Source organism: Perca flavescens, chromosome 11 (genome assembly GCF_004354835.1).
Source record: "Perca flavescens isolate YP-PL-M2 chromosome 11, PFLA_1.0, whole genome shotgun sequence".
Lineage (NCBI taxonomy): Eukaryota > Metazoa > Chordata > Actinopteri > Perciformes > Percidae > Perca > Perca flavescens.
In genome coordinates, this window is record NC_041341.1 from 32,850,433 (window position 1) to 32,869,341 (window position 18,909).

Consider the following 18,909-nt stretch of genomic DNA (forward strand, 5'->3'; position numbering starts at 1 on the left):
CATCAAAAATGGAAAGGGTCCAGAGAGCTGAAGGGCTGACAAATCCTTCAGAATCAAAACACTGATAGCTTTAAACAGTCATAAAATGAAATGAAAATGAAAATGAAACATTGCAACATTAAAATAGCCTTCAAAAAGCACATAAGCATACAAGGCACATCCATCTGTTTTTATTTTCTATTGCTTTTAGCTCAGTGGGCAGGTCTTTCCATGCCTTTGCTCTCTTAACACTTAAGGTGGTGGTAGCAACATGCAAACATACCGTAATATTTTTTCATTAAGACTAAATCAATTCAATTCACCTGCTAAGGAAGAACTGATATATTACCATATAAATACTAATTTAAAATAGCCTATACATTGCCGATACAGGATCTCATATCCAACGGGATATAATTACTAAACACATTTTGTAAATAAAAACATTGACATGACATTTATAAACAAAGGCTATCAAGTATTTTTTTTTTAAATAACAAGAATTGATAGACACAAAGACACACCAATAGCAAACTTCAGAGCGTCATAAATGATGTGTGGACGCGGACATCATCGACGCCACCAATAGGAGCCGCGGGGGCGGGAACAGGCGCTTCTATTTATTTTAGGACGCCGGTGCTTCTGAGTCATCGCCCCTCAGACAGTCAACGTGGTCGAGCGCGCCTCTTAACATCTGTTCAGCTGCTACCGGACATTTTTTGGAACCACGACGTTCTCTCTAATTGCCTGACAGGATTGAGATGTTCCAGTTTAGGTTTTCGATAGTGCTGAAGGAGTTGTTTGAAGCCACCCTAAAGCGTCCCTCGTCCGGCTCTAGACAGAAGACCTGGTCACCGACCCACCGCTGCTGCTTCGGCACCGCCTCCGTTGATGCCAGAACAATCTCTCCTCAACTCAAGGTCCTCCATGCCGCTACTTACCGCCCGGCGCTCCGCGCCGCGCCCTTTACCGCCCCGTTCCGCTCGTACTGCACAAAACCTGAAGGGGCCGTGGAGCTGGACGAACAACTGAAGAAGGATGTTGTCAGCCAAGAAGAAGCCAGTGAAAAGTAGGTTTCAAGTACGGAACAAACTGCCTGACACCATGGGATGATGGTATGGCGCTGGCGCTTATGGCGAGTTATGACGCATACAGGAGCAAGCGGATGTTCGCCAACCATTATAAAGGCTGTGTCAAAAATCGCATTAAATAGCGCTCAGTACATAGCTAACTTAACACCCTGCATCTTAACATGTAAGATACAGATGTATTGCTTATACAAAGAGAAAATAACCTCACTCAAAGCACGTGTAATGTATAAGAATGAATAAGCTAGCTAGTAATGGCCCATGTAGATAACGTTATGGCCTTACAGTAACAGCAGCTATCACAGCATGTGAGACTTACACCGGGTGCAGCCTCCGATGGTTTTGTGCCAAGTAGCAATATAAATACGCCGCCTTCAAATACCAACGCAGCAACTTAACCCAAAGTGAATTAGGATTTTAGTTGGCCGGCCTTGACCGGCTTTTGTAGCGTCAGGTTAGCTGTCTGTCCCCTGTGGAGGTAATACGCAGCATGGTGAAAGTAAAATAGCAGCGTTTCTGTCACCGAGTCAGAGATGAAGTGGAGGATAAAAAAACAACCTCCCCATTCAAGTTTTATAAGTGAGCAGAGTTATAAACTGTATGTGTTTATTAATATGTATTTTGTTGATTGGTTATAAATATTGCTGCCTGGCTGGAGACCAGTCGGAACTGGTTTTTTAGCATCTGGTGGTTTTCTAATGTGACCTTCTATTCTCCTTGGGTCACAGCTGCAGGGCTGGTCCAGACTAGTGACAATACAGTAGGACCGGGGTCTGGTAGAAAGGGGAAAACCTTGAGCCTGTGTGGGGCTTCCACTGCTTCATAAGACAGTAATACATAGACAATATAGTAAGTAAGAACAAAAATGTAGGTCCAATGTTTATATTTGTTAGCTTAATGCACAGTAGTAATTGTATTAGTAGTTTTCCTATTATGTGTTGCTCTACCTATCATTCCCTGACATTCTTATGTCTGGAGAAGCACTGCCACTTCTGTATGGTGCTGTAGACATGAAACCTTAACCACCTTGCTATGTAAGTGACCGCTCCATGTCCAAATTGTACTATTTGTCCTAGTCTTTGCAGGTGTCTCACTATTTATCAGAAATTCCAGTCTGAATTGCATTTTTATTTTGTCATTACTGAATAATGTACTTGTAAAAGGTTGAAGACAAACACGTTTAAGTTTAAAGACTTAATTATAGATTTTGTTAGCAACACCTTTCAGAATATATATTTGACAAATAAAATAACTTTTACCAGGTTAACAGATTTGAAGGGATAGTTGGTCTCAATGAGAAATATAATAACTCAAGGTATTTTATTTATGGAGTTTTTCCACAAAATAATGATGGTATTTACAGAGCTGTGCATTGCATTGTAAGAGTGAGGTGCAATCTCCCATCCCATGACATCAGGGGGGGGCAGCAGGATTCTATTTAGTATGCACAATATATGCAGTATACTCTGTGAGCAACACTGAGAGAGATTGATTGTTTTTTTGTTAAAAACTAATACATCTAATGGCTGAACTTGTTCCGGACGTGTTTTCTGGGCTAAATTTAAACCAAGTTTTAGTTTGTATTTAGTTTTAGTGTTAAAGTAGTTTTAGTGTGTTTTTATTAGGGCCAGGTATAATGTCTCAGGCGTATGCAGCTACATATAGATTGATTAGAGAATGGCCTTAAAATCCCAGTGAAGCGGAATTTGGATAGTCTTTAGCTTCTGTACTGTGACTTATTTCCTAGTCAGACGGAACATTTGAGTGGGACCGCAACAATTAGATTAATTAGGTTTAGAGTATAGCTCAGAATCAGAAATCAGAAAAAGGTTTATTGCCACAGTACATTTATGTGGAATTGGCCTTGGTGAATGGTGCAAACATAAACAAACAAACAAACATATTAAACATTAATATGAAATAAACAATAAATACAGAAAAAAGTACGGAGCTACCAGACTCTGGGAGCTACCATAGGGAGCTACTGGCTTCTGGTTAGCAATGGCTCCACACAACCACTAAAAACCCGCCAGGAAGAACCCATCCCCAAAAACCCCTCTTAAGGTTGTGTTAGGGGAAAGCCCCAGGTTACAAGTTGTTTCGTTCTTGCAGTAGAAAATGGCTATGAGTAGGAGTGATGTTTCTGTCTGCTCCTGCGTCACATGAACCCTGAATCATTTCAGCACAAACATCTTTGCATTACGCTTGTGGTATATTGGAAACGGCAACAGTATTTATTTATTTTTTAATCTAGAGGGATAAACAAAACAGGTAGGCCTGTCCTCACATGTTCCGATGCTTAGGACAACAGTGACCTTGGAAACTAACGGTTCTCTATATTTGAGATCAGTCCTGTGACTCGTATTTTATGGGTCATCAGCAGCACACAAAAAAAAGTGTTGTGGCACGTGATGAGAGCAGATTACTGAGGATGACTCAAAAGCTAAACCTCGGAAGGAAATGTGGTTTATGACTCACATCCCATTCTGTGCATTAAGAATCAATCAACCTCATCTCTACTCTGAATCTTTTTTTAGTGGAAATTAATTAAAACAATTAAATTGTTTGACACAGCAAGGTGTAGTTATCAAGCTGTAGACTGAGCTGTAAGGTAGTAGGGGTGGGAATCACCAGAGGCCTCACGATACGATATCATCCCGATACTTATGTCCCGATACGATATTATTGCGATTTTAAAGATATTGCAATATTCTGCGATATATTGCAATATTTTAGCTTTTTTACAACTTCAGATTTTTCCCAATTTCAAATGATGTCCCGAAAGGACAATTTTGTCAACATCTGTTGTATCTAAAAATATACATTTCTCTGTTTGTTCATCACACTTCAGTTTTATTGGTGCAAAATGTGATTGTCAAGCAGACAAACTGACCAACCCATATATCATAAAAGATCGATACTTGGCGTCTGTGTATCGATACAGTATTGCCACGAAAAATATCGCGATACTATGCTGTATCGATTTTTTCCCCCACCCCTATAAGGTAGTAGTGAATGAAGGAGGAAAGGCCAAACCATTGGAGCTGTTGTCTGGTATAAGTGACAGGAAAATATAGTGCTAGATCGCTATTACCTTATTAAGGCATCACAGACATGTTGTACACTAAAAACATTCTTGGCTCACAGCCATCTACCCTGAGCAATTTATGGGCTCAGTTACAGCTTTAGTGGGTGGAGGAGGTGGATAGGATTAAGATATAAAAAACCGACAAGTGGCTGTTGTGATACAACATGACACCAACGAAAAGTGAAAGACACATTTGGTGTTAAGCTCTAACACACAGCTTAGTGAAGTGTGCTAAGTCACTGATGTGACCCTGCTTAGGATATTTCCACACTCTCCGGCCAGATAATTGAATGCCTTTTTAACCCTCCTATCTGCATCTCAAACATTGAGTCCATGTCGTCTCCCTTTTACAACTTTTAATCTATGGTAATCTTAGCATTTCTTGGGCCTCCTATTGTATGCACTATTATTTATGGTCCTGTGTCTCCCAAAACATTCACTTTTTTACTGAAAAGCCAGCTAAAAGAACTGCAGAGAACATATGGGGATTGATGTAATCAAGCATGTTAAGATGGCTAGACCAGTGACGTGTGAGGTGACTCGAACAATACATGCACTGAGTGCTCTATGAATAAAAAAATACTGGCCATTTACACTGCACCGTAACCCCACAGACCTATAACTCCTCCAGAGCAAAAAAGAGATTTTAAAATCACGACTCAGTCTTTGCCTCGTATCCAGGAAACTCAAAGTAGTCTGCTTACACCAACGAGCAGTCATCCAGAGGCTAATGGACTGAGCCATCTGCCTGGGGAGAGGACGAGGATTTTTACATGTACCAATGTAGAGAAACTGGGTGTTTAAGGCTGTATTTATTCACACCTAATGTGTTTAAGCAGTTAAAACAGCCTCTGGTTTCGTTTGCCCATTTAGTTCAGTTCACACACCATCCACAAGATTATGTGATATGGATACGTGGCAGATATTAATTCTGCCATCTGCCCCATCTTGTTGCAGTCAGCTGTCCATCCGTTCGTCCGTCAGTATTTATTACCAACCAAGTTCAGCTGCAAAATGTCAGGTTTAAACAAGTATCTCTGTATAAACTCTTGATGACCCAGAGCGCCGCGGGACTTGATGTTAATCTCAAGCTAAATAAACTTTCCTGTTGCTCCTCTGTTTGTTTTCCACTGGGATTCTGTGTAGCGCTGACTGCTGTGTGTCTGATATTTTTGCTGCTGCAACACCATTATTTCCCATTTTTTTGGGATCAATAAAAAAAAATCTATCTATCTATCTATGCTGGAAAAGCCATTGGAACTGCCCAGAAAATGAGTTAAACTGAAGGACTAGTACTGCTACTAAAAGGGATAGAAGTAAAAAGGCAACATTTGGTCAATGTATATGTTTGGCCAGAAAAGGAACTTGACAACAGATGTGAACACAGCCATTTTAATACTCCCATTAATGCTTCCACGCTGTGCATGGATTGTAGGATGTCAGTATAAGGTCAGAGGCCGATCTGAACAAACAACGACAACAATGGTGGAATACTTTGAAGAGAAACTTTTAGAATACATCAAAAATACAATAAACCTGTCAAGTAATGCCATTATGTTTACGGTGTTAATGTGACAAAGTTCTCAATGAAGGTATTCAATGTCGGCCAGGGATCACGCCGCGTTTATCTGCTGCCTAGTTGATACACTTTAAAAATGTTCCTCAGGAAAGTATGGGAACAATTCCAATCATGCTGTAGTCACTTTCATGAGCCTTAAAGGGACATTCCAGTGAGTTAGTATTGCACTTCTGTGAAGTTAGGGGACTTGCAGGAGACAGATTATAAAAATAATTAAAAAAATTGATGCAGCTGAGGCTCCTATGCTTGGTACTGTAAATGGACATGGTTTGTTACTCTGTTTTTTTTGTTAAATATTTGTAGTCCCCATTAAGCTGAGAAACTGTGATGAACAGTGACATCATCAACAAAGCTCCTCCAGAGCCAATACACAACTGTTTTCCCGGGCTGGGGATGACGCCGCGTGACTAATAAATTGATCCTGATGTGCCCATTTAATTGCCCAAATATTTCCTAATTTCCCCTCACGTTTTCTGCGGTGGCTGCACAAAGTGCTGCCACTTGGGCCCTTTCACGCTTCATAGCACAAAGTGCACACTCTAGAAACAAACACTGTTCCCCAAACACTAAAAAGTGTGTCGGTGGTTAATGAGCTTTTCACAACCTTGAATCATTTCTCAGTCCCACTTGCAACGGCAAACACTCTTTACGTGTGGTTGCACAGGTTGTCTGAATGATTGATGCTTTATCTTTCATTCTATCCTTAATTATTATTAATTATAAACATGTCACTGTCAGGTGTATCCTAGTTTGCCTTGTGACTATGCGGTGCACCTGTTGACTGCTGCACGAAAGGGCTGTTGTAGTGACAGATGTCAGGTCAGAAACACTCTGTTTAAATTAGGCATGCCCTACGGGCAGCATTTTTGTCGATCTCGGTTTGTTGTGCACACGTTAAGGCGCGGTTACCTTGGCTGTATGTGGAGTGTTTACTCTGTGAGAGCAGAGGATGTGCTAAAAGAGATGAAGGCAGGGAGGAGGTGCAAACTGAATCCTGGAATTTCAAATGCTGATATGGCCCATGTGCAGCACAGCTCAGTGTTAGTGATGTCAGCACATTAATATTCCACTATAATTCCGAATATGAAAATATTCTGATTTTGATAGAGTTCATGTAAACAACATATTCCAGTTGGATATTCCGAATATAGCCTTTTTCCGAATATAGCATTTTCCGATTAAGACATGGGAGATATTCCGGTATTATTCGGGTTTAAGAGGCATTCTTTGGACATGTATACAGCGTAGGGCTGGGCGATATGGACCAAAAGTCATATCCCGATATATTTTGGCTGAATATCGATATACGATATATATCCCGATATTTTTTTCCGCAAAGTGAGAGCAAATGTTCAGTCAAAGCCAAAATCAAATATGACATGTCACAAGTAGTTTCATAGAAACAGTTGCAAAATCAAATAAATAATAAACCGGTTTCTTCACCTGGTTCATGATTAAATGCTCAGCTGTTCAAATAATAAAATGTAAACCTAAATACTGTATAACAGGAGTACCTTTTTTGAAATCAAAGCTCCATATTTGTGATTCGTTCCAAAGGTCAATTAAGCTTTTGATATTAATATAATCTACTTTGTTCAAAATGTAATGCCTCATGCCTGTAAGCCTAGGTTTATAGTCCCATTCTTCCACTTGATACTGCTTCCACTTAAGTAAACTAAAAGATGAACTATCGACTACAAAACAAAGAAACTAATTAATGTGTTAATACAAAGAATATTTATTATGATCGGTTCACAGATCTGAGTCCAAACGGAAACTTCACCCTTCTAAACTAAGAGTTTCTGCTTCAAGGTGAAGTTTAAAACAGACTGAAATGTCCAGGCTCATTCCTCCACTATTTATTTCTGTATGTATTTATGCGTTACATGTCATTTTAACGGGCACTGAGCTCCAGATCCTGCAGCCGCAGACGGTCTCTGCTGCCCGCTGAAGCTTCTCTCCGTCCGCCTGCCGCCCGGCAAACTTAGTGGAACTTTCCGCCGATATCGACATACAGGTCGTCCTGGACTACGTGTAAGATCCTACCGATCACCACTCTGTCTTTGGCTGGTCCGATCTGGATCAGCGGGGACCGCGCAGCAGCGAGGCAAAGCTGTGTTTTTACCGGGGAAGAGACGCTGCGGCCGGCCACGGAGCTCTCCGCCGCTCCCGCTGCCGCCGGAGCTCAGATTGCTGGTCGAAGGCGGCATACATAATCATAAAACACATTGTCACCTGTTAAATGTTATTCATTGCTGTTTGTTCTTTTCATTTCCTCTATCGAACATAATTAAGCAGTACAAAAGTCCGGCATCTTTAGCGTTGATCTGAATGCTTCGGACCTCTGTTCCAAGATGGCGGCGGTTTTGACGTATGTTTAGAACCTCAAGGCGACATCTGTGTATATATCTATGGGAGCAAGGATCACATTTGAACTATATCGATATATGCGATATGGTCTAATTCCATATCTCATTTAAAAATATATCGATATATTTTTAATATCGATATATCGCCCAGCCCTAATACAGCGCATTCGGAATATGTGTCTCAATCAGGGTTTTTACCACAGTTAACGGCCTCTTGCCTGTTTACGGCTTATGGTCTGCTCTGTGCATTACTATGGTTGCTGTACACAAACCAACCAGCCAACAGTTTGCAAGGCTACAGACCCGATAAGAAGGACAAACACAGCTACTTTGAAACATTATCAAAGACTTGGATATCAACAGGTTTTTGGATAGTCGCACACATCGCTACACCGACCTTTTCAAGAAGCTAGTTGATGGAATTAAAGAGGGACGCTGTGTTTGCATGGTCCAACAAGTCCGCCACCGGTGGTAAACTTTTGAGAAAATCGTATTTTGCACGGCTACATGTAAACGGGAATATTAGTGGAATACTCACTTTCATTAGCCATGTAAACAGCTTAGTCCTAATATCGTCTTTTTCGGAACAAGGGCAAAAACCGTATGTTTATGTAAACGTAGTCATTGTTAGACCAGAAGCATCTAATCTGTGCCATGTAACGCTTCAGTTTAATAGGGTACTTGATAAGTTTGGCTTTTCATGGAAATTAACTTTAATGTTAAAGCTATAGTGCGTAGTTTCTGTCTCCCCAATGAGGAATTCTAAGTAAGGGCAACAAAACTTCCGTGAGGACACGGAGAATTAAAAAAACATGATAGACTCTTCAGAAGAGGTAATAATCTTTGCTTAATTGTCTTCGCGCAAAAGTCGCCGGATGACACAATCTTTTAAACACAGCCATACTGAGAAATACAGAGATAGTTTTGTAGAGCTGATGGTCTTAATTATCTTTGTATCATCTCATTTGGCAATGGCTTGAATGTAACAGACGTTCATTAATATAAAAAAGTCATGCACTAAAGCTTTAAAGGTTGCTTTGAACAACATTATGACTTCTTCAGTGGGATGCACGGTCTCTAGAAACAGGATGTTAAGAGAGGGACAGTAGACGATGCAGGGCTATAGGTATGGAGAGAAAATGACTTTGATTTGATAGGACAACCACATTTTGAATGCTGATTGTGTACTGAGCTGAGTTAGCCCCACTGCAGACCATGCTGCTGTGTCATGACCAGCGTGTGAACAGGCCACAGTGTTGGCTTTATTAATCCAAGAGCCACAGAGGGCTGGGCAGGGCTAAAGACGAGAAAATTCCTGGAATTTAGACCCGGTCCAACACTGCCGCCAAAGTTACGTGTCAGTTGACACGTAGTAGTGGGCCAATTGGGTTTGTGTAATCTAAATAGTAGAGATACTGTACCAGCACTAAGTACCAAGCTGCATTCACTAATGGTGGTATTCGGTGTTGTCAAAAGATAAAAAAAAGAATACCAATTTGTCTAGTCTCTATAACGCTTATTTCTGTCCTTCATTATTAATGCTTTGCAGGCGCAAAAAGTAGTTAGAACTGCATTTCCCAACACACAGCGTTGGGAGCAGGTGAACCATGTAGCAGGGTTAAACAATAAGGGTTGCCCGATGGTCCGGGGCAAGTAAAACAACAAAAAGTTTCAATCATTTTTTTATCGTGCTGTTAAAGTATTTGCATTAAAAAAAGTCTCATTTGCAGATATTGTAGGTTTAGAAACTAAAAAATACAAATGTTCCAACTTAAACTCTATGACACGAGTAGAAATGAGGGCACGTAAAAATGTATGTGGTCCAACAAATTACAGATAGAAACTACTGTCTTTCTGGTAAGTTAATTATTGCAATTAGATTTAATAGTTTTTCTTTTAAATAACAGCCTCCGCTTTCAGTATTAACTTTAACATTGTAAATCACGATTTGTTGCTTTTGATAACCACTAATAAACCAGGCAAATGAAAAAGAACCTTAACTTTAAACCCTGATGTAATGACGTGACTAAGTATAGAAGCCCATAGTTTCCATTAGTTATACCCCCACTGATGGTGTGTTTCCAGTAAACGGGTGCTTTGAGTGAAGGAGAGGTTGCTGTGCCTCCATTTCTGTGACATGTTGTAGGTCAACACCTCTAAAGTTTAACTGTTAGTTGAAACCTGCTTTTTTTGAATGTTTTGCTCAAGCTAAAGCATGTCCTCAACAAACACTATCCTGCCACAGCAGATCTACACTAGTCTTGTTTCCATTCACCTATTTTTATGGGAAAGCTGTAAAGTAGGGCTGCTCACCAAGTAGCGGTGAGCTCTCTCCCCCCCCCTGGGTGAGCAGAGCAACTGGAACAGTGACAGGATGTCATCACTCGCAAAGTCATGGCAACCAAATAAACAACAGGGCAGTACTACTTCACTCAATAAGTGATAAACAGCGACGATAGCCGCGACATGAAATCTGCCCTCATGCGGGTCCTGTGAAATTTGACAGCTACAGTTTATTGGAAAATAGCATTGGGCACACTGACTTTGATGAATTGACTGTTTATCAGACCCCAGATGAGACAAGAAGCTAACGTTAGCTAACGCTGCTGTGACGGCCCCTCTGCCTCTGATTCTCATTGCAGGAGAACGCTGTATTCCTCTGACACGCTGTATTAACGTTACTGATTTAAAACCGGTTTCCAGGTTAGTGGGGGTGCATACCGCTCAAAACCAACATGAAAAACGTAGCTAGTAATGTTCACTCAGCTTTTAGTTTTGTTGTTAAACTGTGTGTAATGAGCGGTGACGTTAAATCACCCTACGGTACCGTCTATTTGCTGGATGGTTTCAAGGTACACTGACGTCCAATTCACCCCACCCCGCCACCGCTGAAAACACTGGTCGACTAATCGGTAGTTTTAAGTCTTCGTCGACTAAAATTTCTCTAGTTGATTTGTCATTTTTTTAAATGCTATTTCATGCTCAATGACTTATTTACGAGAAACGTATGAGCACATTTCTGGTAAACACAAGATTTAAAGAAGTGCTTTTGCGTGATTCTTTGTAGAGAAACTCAGTTTTTCAGATCAGTCCATTAAATCAACGATTCATCAATTAGTCGACAAAATCATGTGAGTGTTAGTTGACTAAGAGTTTCTTTAGTCAAGGACAGCCCTACTGTGAATCAGTTTATAGTTTCTTAATGCAGAGCTCTTTAGCTACCATCGGTTTTACATTGCACATTACACAGCTATAACAGAGAGAAAAGTATAATTCAGTTTTGGACTTGGTATTTACTATAATCAATAGTACATAACTCTTATCAGGGCTTATCTCTACTACTTTAGCCCATTTCTGTTTCAGTCCAGCTTTAGTTCTGTCCTCATCTCCTGATTTCCGGTTTTAAAACACAATGTTACCCATCAGGCACCACTACCAACAGGAAACATTCAGTAATGTTGTCCTGCACTATGAAGGATGTTCCACAAACAGACACACACGCCTCTGTGGCTAATGCTTACACTTGGATTGCATATTTGCAGTATGTGTGGCTCCAATCCCTCACTAATGTGATAAGACTATCAACAGCCACGGATAAGCTCTGTGTTTACACTGGCAAGATTGGTGGGAACAGGCTTTATAGTGGCTCGTGCTAAAGGGCAGTTCTTTTGCATATCAACCATGCCTTACTTACGTTTACATAACAAATGTTACATTACATGTCATTTAGCTGACACTTTTATCCAAAGCAACTTCCAATTAAGTGCTTTCAACCTTGAAGGTACAAACTCCAGACAACAAGTAGTAAGTGCAAGTACATTAGCTTCAAATAAGCAAAACTAAAAAGAGCCAAATGAAAGTGCAGCTGTAAAAATATATATACATTTTTTTAAAGGTTTAGTTGGAAGAGATGTGTTTTTAGCCTTCGCCGGAACATGCGTAGGCTTTTACCCGTCCTGATGTCAATAGGGAGCTCATTCCACCATTTAGGAGCCAGGACAGCAAACAGTTGGGATTTCGTTGAGTGATTCGTTCTCCTTCACTGTGAGGGGGCAGCAAGCAGGAGGGCTGATGCAGAGCGGAGTGGGCGGGCTGGGGTATAGGGTTTGACCATGTCCTGGATGTGTGCTGGGGCTGATCCGTTCGTGGCCCTGTATGCAAGTACTAGTGAAGCGGATGCGGGCAGCAATTGGTAATCAGTCAAAATCAAAATACTCAATACTATCGAATCGCAATACTTCTAGAATCCTAATACTTCTAGAACCCCATTAATTAAAATCACAATACAAATCGAATCGCCACCCACGTATTGTCAAAGAATCGAATCGGGACAAAAGCATATCGTCCCGGCCCTACTGCTCATCCTGTGTATCTTACTCCAGAGGTTATGCCGTTTTACGTTTTTTTGAGTACTTCATTCAAAGGGACTAACACATGTGTGTTTGTTTGTATCTGTCTACCACTTTCCAAACCTAGGAGAAGAACTGCAGGCATTCTCCCCAGTTTGGAGGACTTGCTCTTCTACACAGTCGCAGAAGGCCAAGAGAAGATTCCTGCTCATAAATTTCTCACAGTAAGTCCTACGAATTCAGGTCAGCGTGATGCTTGGTGCTAATGTCACAGCATTAATAAGTGCATTAACACCCAGCTGATGTATTTTCACTTTTGATTGTTTCCTTTATATTGTTTCCATTCAGAGGTGTTTTTAAATACTCTTTATTTTAGGCGCTTAAAGCCACCGGGCTTCGCACTGGAGATCCCAGACTGAAGGAATGCATGGACACCCTTAAAGAAACTCTAAGGAACACAACAGATGGCGTTACGCTGGACAGGCACCTATTCAAGAAGTAAGGCGTGTCTTATCTGGATGTTTTATCTCCATCATGTACACCTACCACTTTTTTTAATCATGTTTCCCAGGAACCTTTTTATATCTATCTTTAGCATCAAAAAACACTTTATCTTGTACATTTTAATGACCATATTATTTTAATTCAAACATACTTAAATGTTTACATTTGCATAATTGCAAAAATGTATCCATCAAAAAGCATTTAGGCAGCAATTCTGTTTTGTGTGAGTTGCAATAAATTCTATGATTGAGATCCTTCTATTCCTTAATAAGTAAGTAGATAGATGGGATGTGAGGTTATGCAGCATTGCAATTATTGGTGGTTTCTTATAGATATTTCAAGATTCAACTATATGTTAGAAACCAATGTTTCTAATACTTGAATGTAATGTATCTCTGCACAGACATAGTCTGGCTTAACAGATGTACAGTGTGGGTGGCTATCTCCTCCCCTTCTGCTATCTCCGCAATCTAGGGCTGCCACCTCTTAGTCGATTAGTCGACTAATCGGTCGTTTTGGTCTTAGTCAACTAAGATTTCTTTAGTCAATTAGTCATTTTTTATGCTTATTCATGCTTAATTACTCATTTCCAAGAAACTTATGAGCACATTTATGGTAAACACAAGATTTTAAGTGGTGCTTTTGCAGGATTAATTGTGGAGAAACTCAGTTTTACAGATGGTTAATTAACTACATTTATATTGTGCTTTTCTAGTCTTAACCACCTCTCAAAGCGCACAGCTCTGTCAATTAAATCAACTAATCGATTAGTCGACAGCCCTACTGCAATCTATTTGTCCAGGGCACCGTCGCTGCATCTAGAGCTTAGCGGCGCCCGAAAAGATTGCGATTGGTTTAAAGAAATACAAACAACCCAGAGTGTTTTTTTCCTGCCTATCCTAGAATGTCACCTCAGCCAGACCAGACTCCAGCGCTGTGGTCTGGCAATGCGGGACTAGCGCAAACATAACATGAAGTGCCGTCTGTCATAGTAATAAAGAATTTGAGATGGTGTAGTCCAGTAACATGCTGTATGGTACAACAACCACTAGCTCTCTTCACCCCTCAAAGTCTGGAGTGGATGTCAGTATAGCTGTAAAATGCCCCTAAGATGTAGTTTTTACGTTAGCTTAGCAATACTCTAGATTGGACTCAGTGGCAAGGTTATAATTTTCAATTTGTTTTTAATTTATTTTAGTTAATTTTTAGTGTTTGAGTTTTAGTTTCAGTTTTTATTTAACTTCAGTTCATCAAAAATATATCTTTCACGTATTATTTCATTTAGTTTGAGTGTTCTATAATAACCCTGCCCCGTGGGAAAATCACAACTTCCTTCCTTTCTTAAAAAAAGAAAAAAGTAGAATTTTTGTCTACAGGATGTTAATCATTATTTAGTTTCACTTCTAGTTCGTGTTTTGGTTCCTTACTGGAAAACCATTGTTCTAAAAGTACCACGCCCGTAGCTGTCAGTAGCTTCTCACAGGACGCTGATTGGTCCGAGTCACGGTGGCCCAGACACAAATGCATTACTTGAAGCCTGACAAGAAGGATTTTCCTGTGATCTTGTGACCCTGCGAGGTAGTGAGAATCCAGCTGCCGTGCAAGGTAAACACCAAGGTGGTTGACACTTGTTTGTCCACAGAGGCGCTTTGCTTTTCTCAAATTGTTTGGCCGTAGTAACCTGTAGTAGTAACCACTAAAACGTGAGCATCAACACGTCCCGTAAACCCCTGGAGATAATGTCACCGGCACCATGAACATGGTTTCCTACAGTCTGTGGTTCGATCATTTATCACTGTATGGGTTCATATTGGATCACACTACATGGATAAAAAAGCAGCTGATCAATATGTTTACGATGAAGCCTTTTCATCAGACTCTTTCTTTACCATTCATAGAAGTTTGTCAGACTTCAGCGTTGCAAACTTGGTTGACAAACTTTTTCCTCCAATTGCATGAAGTCCCAGTGTTTTAGCATGCTATTTTGTGGTTTATTCATCAGGTGTGTCCAGAGCAACATTGTCCTGCTCACTCAGGCCTTCCGCAAGAAGTTCGTCATCCCAGACTTCCAGTCCTTCACCTCCCATATTGATGAGCTGTATGAGAGTGCCAAAAAGCTCACTGGAGGACAGGTGTGTCCTTTCATCCATGCCTCTTTTGGTTTCTCCCATCATAATGATTTTAGCCCATACAGATTCAGTTTGTTCTAACAGTGTGGTTTCAGTCTGCATTCAGCTGGTATCAGAGGTGTACATCAGTCCTTGATTACACATCCAGCAGCACTCTGATCTGTTGAAAACCACTGTATTAGCACGCTGCCATCCTACACCTAAAGGAAAAATCCACCCCAGGACAAAAATATCATAGTGGTGTTCCCAGCTAGCTGATACTTTCACATATTGGTGCAGGATTCTCATTGGCAGCACATTTCTGTGTGTTGTGTCAAGTCACTTTAGGTGCTAGCTACAAAATTGTTGAGACATGCTGAAAATGGGAACAGCAAGCCTATGAAAAAAGAGGAATCATGGTGATGATTAGGGCTGGGCATCGCCAATGATTTTCCAAATTGATTTTGATTCACAAGTTCCAGATTCAATTACATTTCCAATTGGATATCAATTGAAAATTCAGTTGCAATACCAGTTTAGCTTGGATGTAAAAGAGATTCTCAGAGAACTTCTGCTGTAAACAGGCAACCCTCAAATATCTTTTATAATGCACCAGGTCGACGTTTACATTAAGAATTGACCCCCAAAAAAGTTTGTTTAAAGTACTTTTTACTTATACATCCATGGTGAAAAGGCATATATTAAAAGACCAATTTCTGGATTTTATTAACTGATATCAGATCACTCAAACAAAGATTGGTTTGAATGGGAGAATCGTGCAAAAATGTGTAGGTCTCGGCTTAAAAGCATCTGGCGACTCCATAATACGTAGAGGAGGTGGTACATGTTAGTCTACAGCCTCCTGAGACCAACAGAAGAGTTTATTTTGCAGAAGAAGAGGCCTTTTTAACAGCAGACATTTTGACTCATAAAAAGCAGGAAAAGCACAACTGGAATTAATGACATTAATGGTGGCTGCGTTACATTGAGGTGAGCCAGTTCCAGGGCATGCTCACTCAGTGACATTGCCTAGTTTTCAACTTAATGGAATGAAGCCATTAATGTTATTATTTACGCATGTGCTTTGACAAGTCAAATTGTCTGATGTGCAAAGGGTCTATTAGCAAATAACTGAACTGAGCTTACATCCACACTAAACTGGCTGATTTTGAAATTGCAGTAATGTGTTAAAATGACAGATGTTCACACAAGTGTTTAAGCTCTCCATCCACACTGAAATGACTGGGGAAAAAAATTCTGGATTTGATTATAATTGAATGGATGCTGCGTGTTAACCTAGGAGAACAGTCATTTCTGTGTTTCTGCGCTAAGATGCTGATGAAATCATTATTTCATGAACATGAAATCCAAATAAATATAGGTTCTTGATGACATCTGTATATAACTCTATATATATATATATATATATATATATATATATATATATATATATATATATATTAGGGCTGTCAATCGATTAAAAAAAATTAAATAATTAATTGCACAATTTGCTGTAATTAATCGCGATTAATCGCTTTTTTAAATTTAAATTTTTTAAATGGCGAGCGGAGTGAGGTGACTAGTCTCTCAAAATCTGACAAAAATCTTCTAAACTGACCTTTGTTGAGCTGAAATGAAGACAGATTCAGCAACTGCACGGCCTATTTCTCGCTTAAAATGTTTTCAAAACATGTTTCAGTGAACTATTTTAGTTCAATATGAGATCGTATTCTGAACGGCCGCCATGACAGTCTGGCTTTGGATTTCCGGAGAAAACAAACCCATGTGACACGTTCGTCCAATCAGCTGCCGGTTTTCATTACTTGGGCAACAATACAGAGTAGCGCCGCCTGCTGTTATGGAGACGTATTACGTTTCTCAGCCGCCACATGAACACAGCTGCGTTAATTTGGTTAATTTTTTTAACAAGTTAAATATTAAAAAATTAACGCAAAAATTGACGCGTTAATTTTGACAGCCCTAATATATATATATATATATATATATATATATATATATATATATATATATATATATATATATATATATACAGGGCAGTTGTCAAAGATCTCTGTTTTCATGTGTCAAAAACAATGATTTAGTGTGGAGCAGTCAAAGTCCAAAATGGAGAGAGAAAAAACTTCTCAAATTGAGCCAGCTTCAGTGTGGATGTACTGAAGCAAAGAAACATCTCTGGGGGTTGTCAAAAGGCATCATGGAAATGCGGGAAATGACTTGCCGTCATAGGGGAAGGAGATAAAATGCACAAAGTAAACAGAGCACTTTGTCCTAAAGTAATTCCTTTTGATATCTGAGGGTGGACTTTTCCTCTGTGGTCAACTGATGAGGATTTGACCTGTCAGTTGTTTTTGTGTATCGCTTTCCACTGAAACCTGAGCCCTAGGCAGACGTCAGCGGTGCAAGGTGAGCCGCTGCTGTGCCGACACTCTTTCAGCTGCCGTACCTTTCTTTCAGGTTGCAGACTACATTCCTCAGCTCGCCAAATTCAGCCCTGACCTGTGGGCCGTCTCTCTGTGCACAGTGGACGGACAGAGGTGAGACCGAGTCAGGAGCAGCACCAAGTATTAAAGGGATACTGTGACGGTGTTTTTAAATGTTTCTATGATGTCTCTCAGTTAACATTAGAATGGCAGCTCTGTGCTAAGTGCATTCCTGATTGAAATCACTAAATCCAGATTACCGTAGTAGGTCAACTCATGACCAAATGGAATCCAGGGGTTTCAGGAATGCTAACAAGTAGGGCTGGGCGATATGGAGAAAATCAAATATCAGGATATTCTTGACCAAATACCTCGATTTTGATATTGCAACGATATTGCAGGGTTGACTATCTGTGCTTTCACAAAATATTTTCACAATGAGATTTGTGATAAATAATCTTCAGTAACGTGGATATAATGACTAAGTGGGTAAAGGCTAGAGATGGCCCGATACCATTTTTTGCTTCCCGATACCGATTCCGATACCTGAAGTTGCGTATCGGCCGATACCGAGTACCGATCCGATACCAGTGTGTCATATATTTTATTATGTTATAACAACTGTATACTACTATCCCTGTATGGATGTGATATGATTTCTATCTTTGCTGTCTGGCTCAGGTTAAACTCTTTGTAAAACATGAACAAACACCAACAATAAATGTCGTAGAACTTTCTTTTATTCTCCAGTTTGACAGTCAGTTAACGGAAAAAGAACATAAATAAACTACTTTAATGTAGATTTTTTTTAGGGCTTTATTACGTGGTATCGGATCGGTGCATAAACTCCAGTATTTCCCGATACCGATACCAGCGTTTTAGGCAGTATTGGAGCCGATACCGATACTGGTATCGGTATCGGACCATCTCTAGTAAAGGCAAATAATAAAACGGTTAGAACAGTCTGGTGGGTTCAGAAAATAACATCACTTTACTGTAATGCAGCCTTTAAAACCAGGAAAAGACGTGGCCGGGTTAGCTCAGTTGGTAGAGCAGGCGCCCATATATAGAGGTTTACTCCTAGACTCTGACCTGCAGCCCTTTGCTGCATGTCGTTCCCCCTTCTCTCTCCCCTTTCATGTCTTCATCTGTCCTGTGGAAATAAAGGCCTAAAATAATCTTAAAAAGACAACACTTAAGCCATATTTCGATATCCAAAATCTGAGATGACGATCACAATATTAATATATTAATATATATATTATCGATATATCGCCAAGCCCTACTAACAAGCCAGTTCAGATTTCTTTTAACTGCAGTTTAGGAAACCATTCATCGTGTTTATTAGTATTAGTAAAACATTGCGTTTGTAACTGTTGAATGAAATCCCCCTTGAGTTTGTGA

At 40.1% G+C, this 18,909-nt stretch overlaps 1 protein-coding gene across 3 annotated transcripts in view; it reads left to right on the forward strand.

The window, feature by feature from the left end:
• Nucleotides 1-643: 643 nt before the first annotated feature.
• Nucleotides 644-18,909, forward strand: part of glsb (glutaminase b) — a 54,489-nt gene continuing 36,223 nt past the window's right edge. For all 3 annotated transcript variants that reach the window (XM_028590644.1, XM_028590645.1, XM_028590646.1), the window contains exons 1-5: nt 644-1,048; nt 12,580-12,676; nt 12,829-12,950; nt 14,959-15,088; nt 17,540-17,619. In XM_028590644.1, coding sequence (XP_028446445.1) covers nt 741-1,048; nt 12,580-12,676; nt 12,829-12,950; nt 14,959-15,088; nt 17,540-17,619 — 737 coding nt within the window. In that variant the 5' untranslated portion in view covers nt 644-740. The remainder of the gene's footprint in view (nt 1,049-12,579; nt 12,677-12,828; nt 12,951-14,958; nt 15,089-17,539; nt 17,620-18,909) is intronic.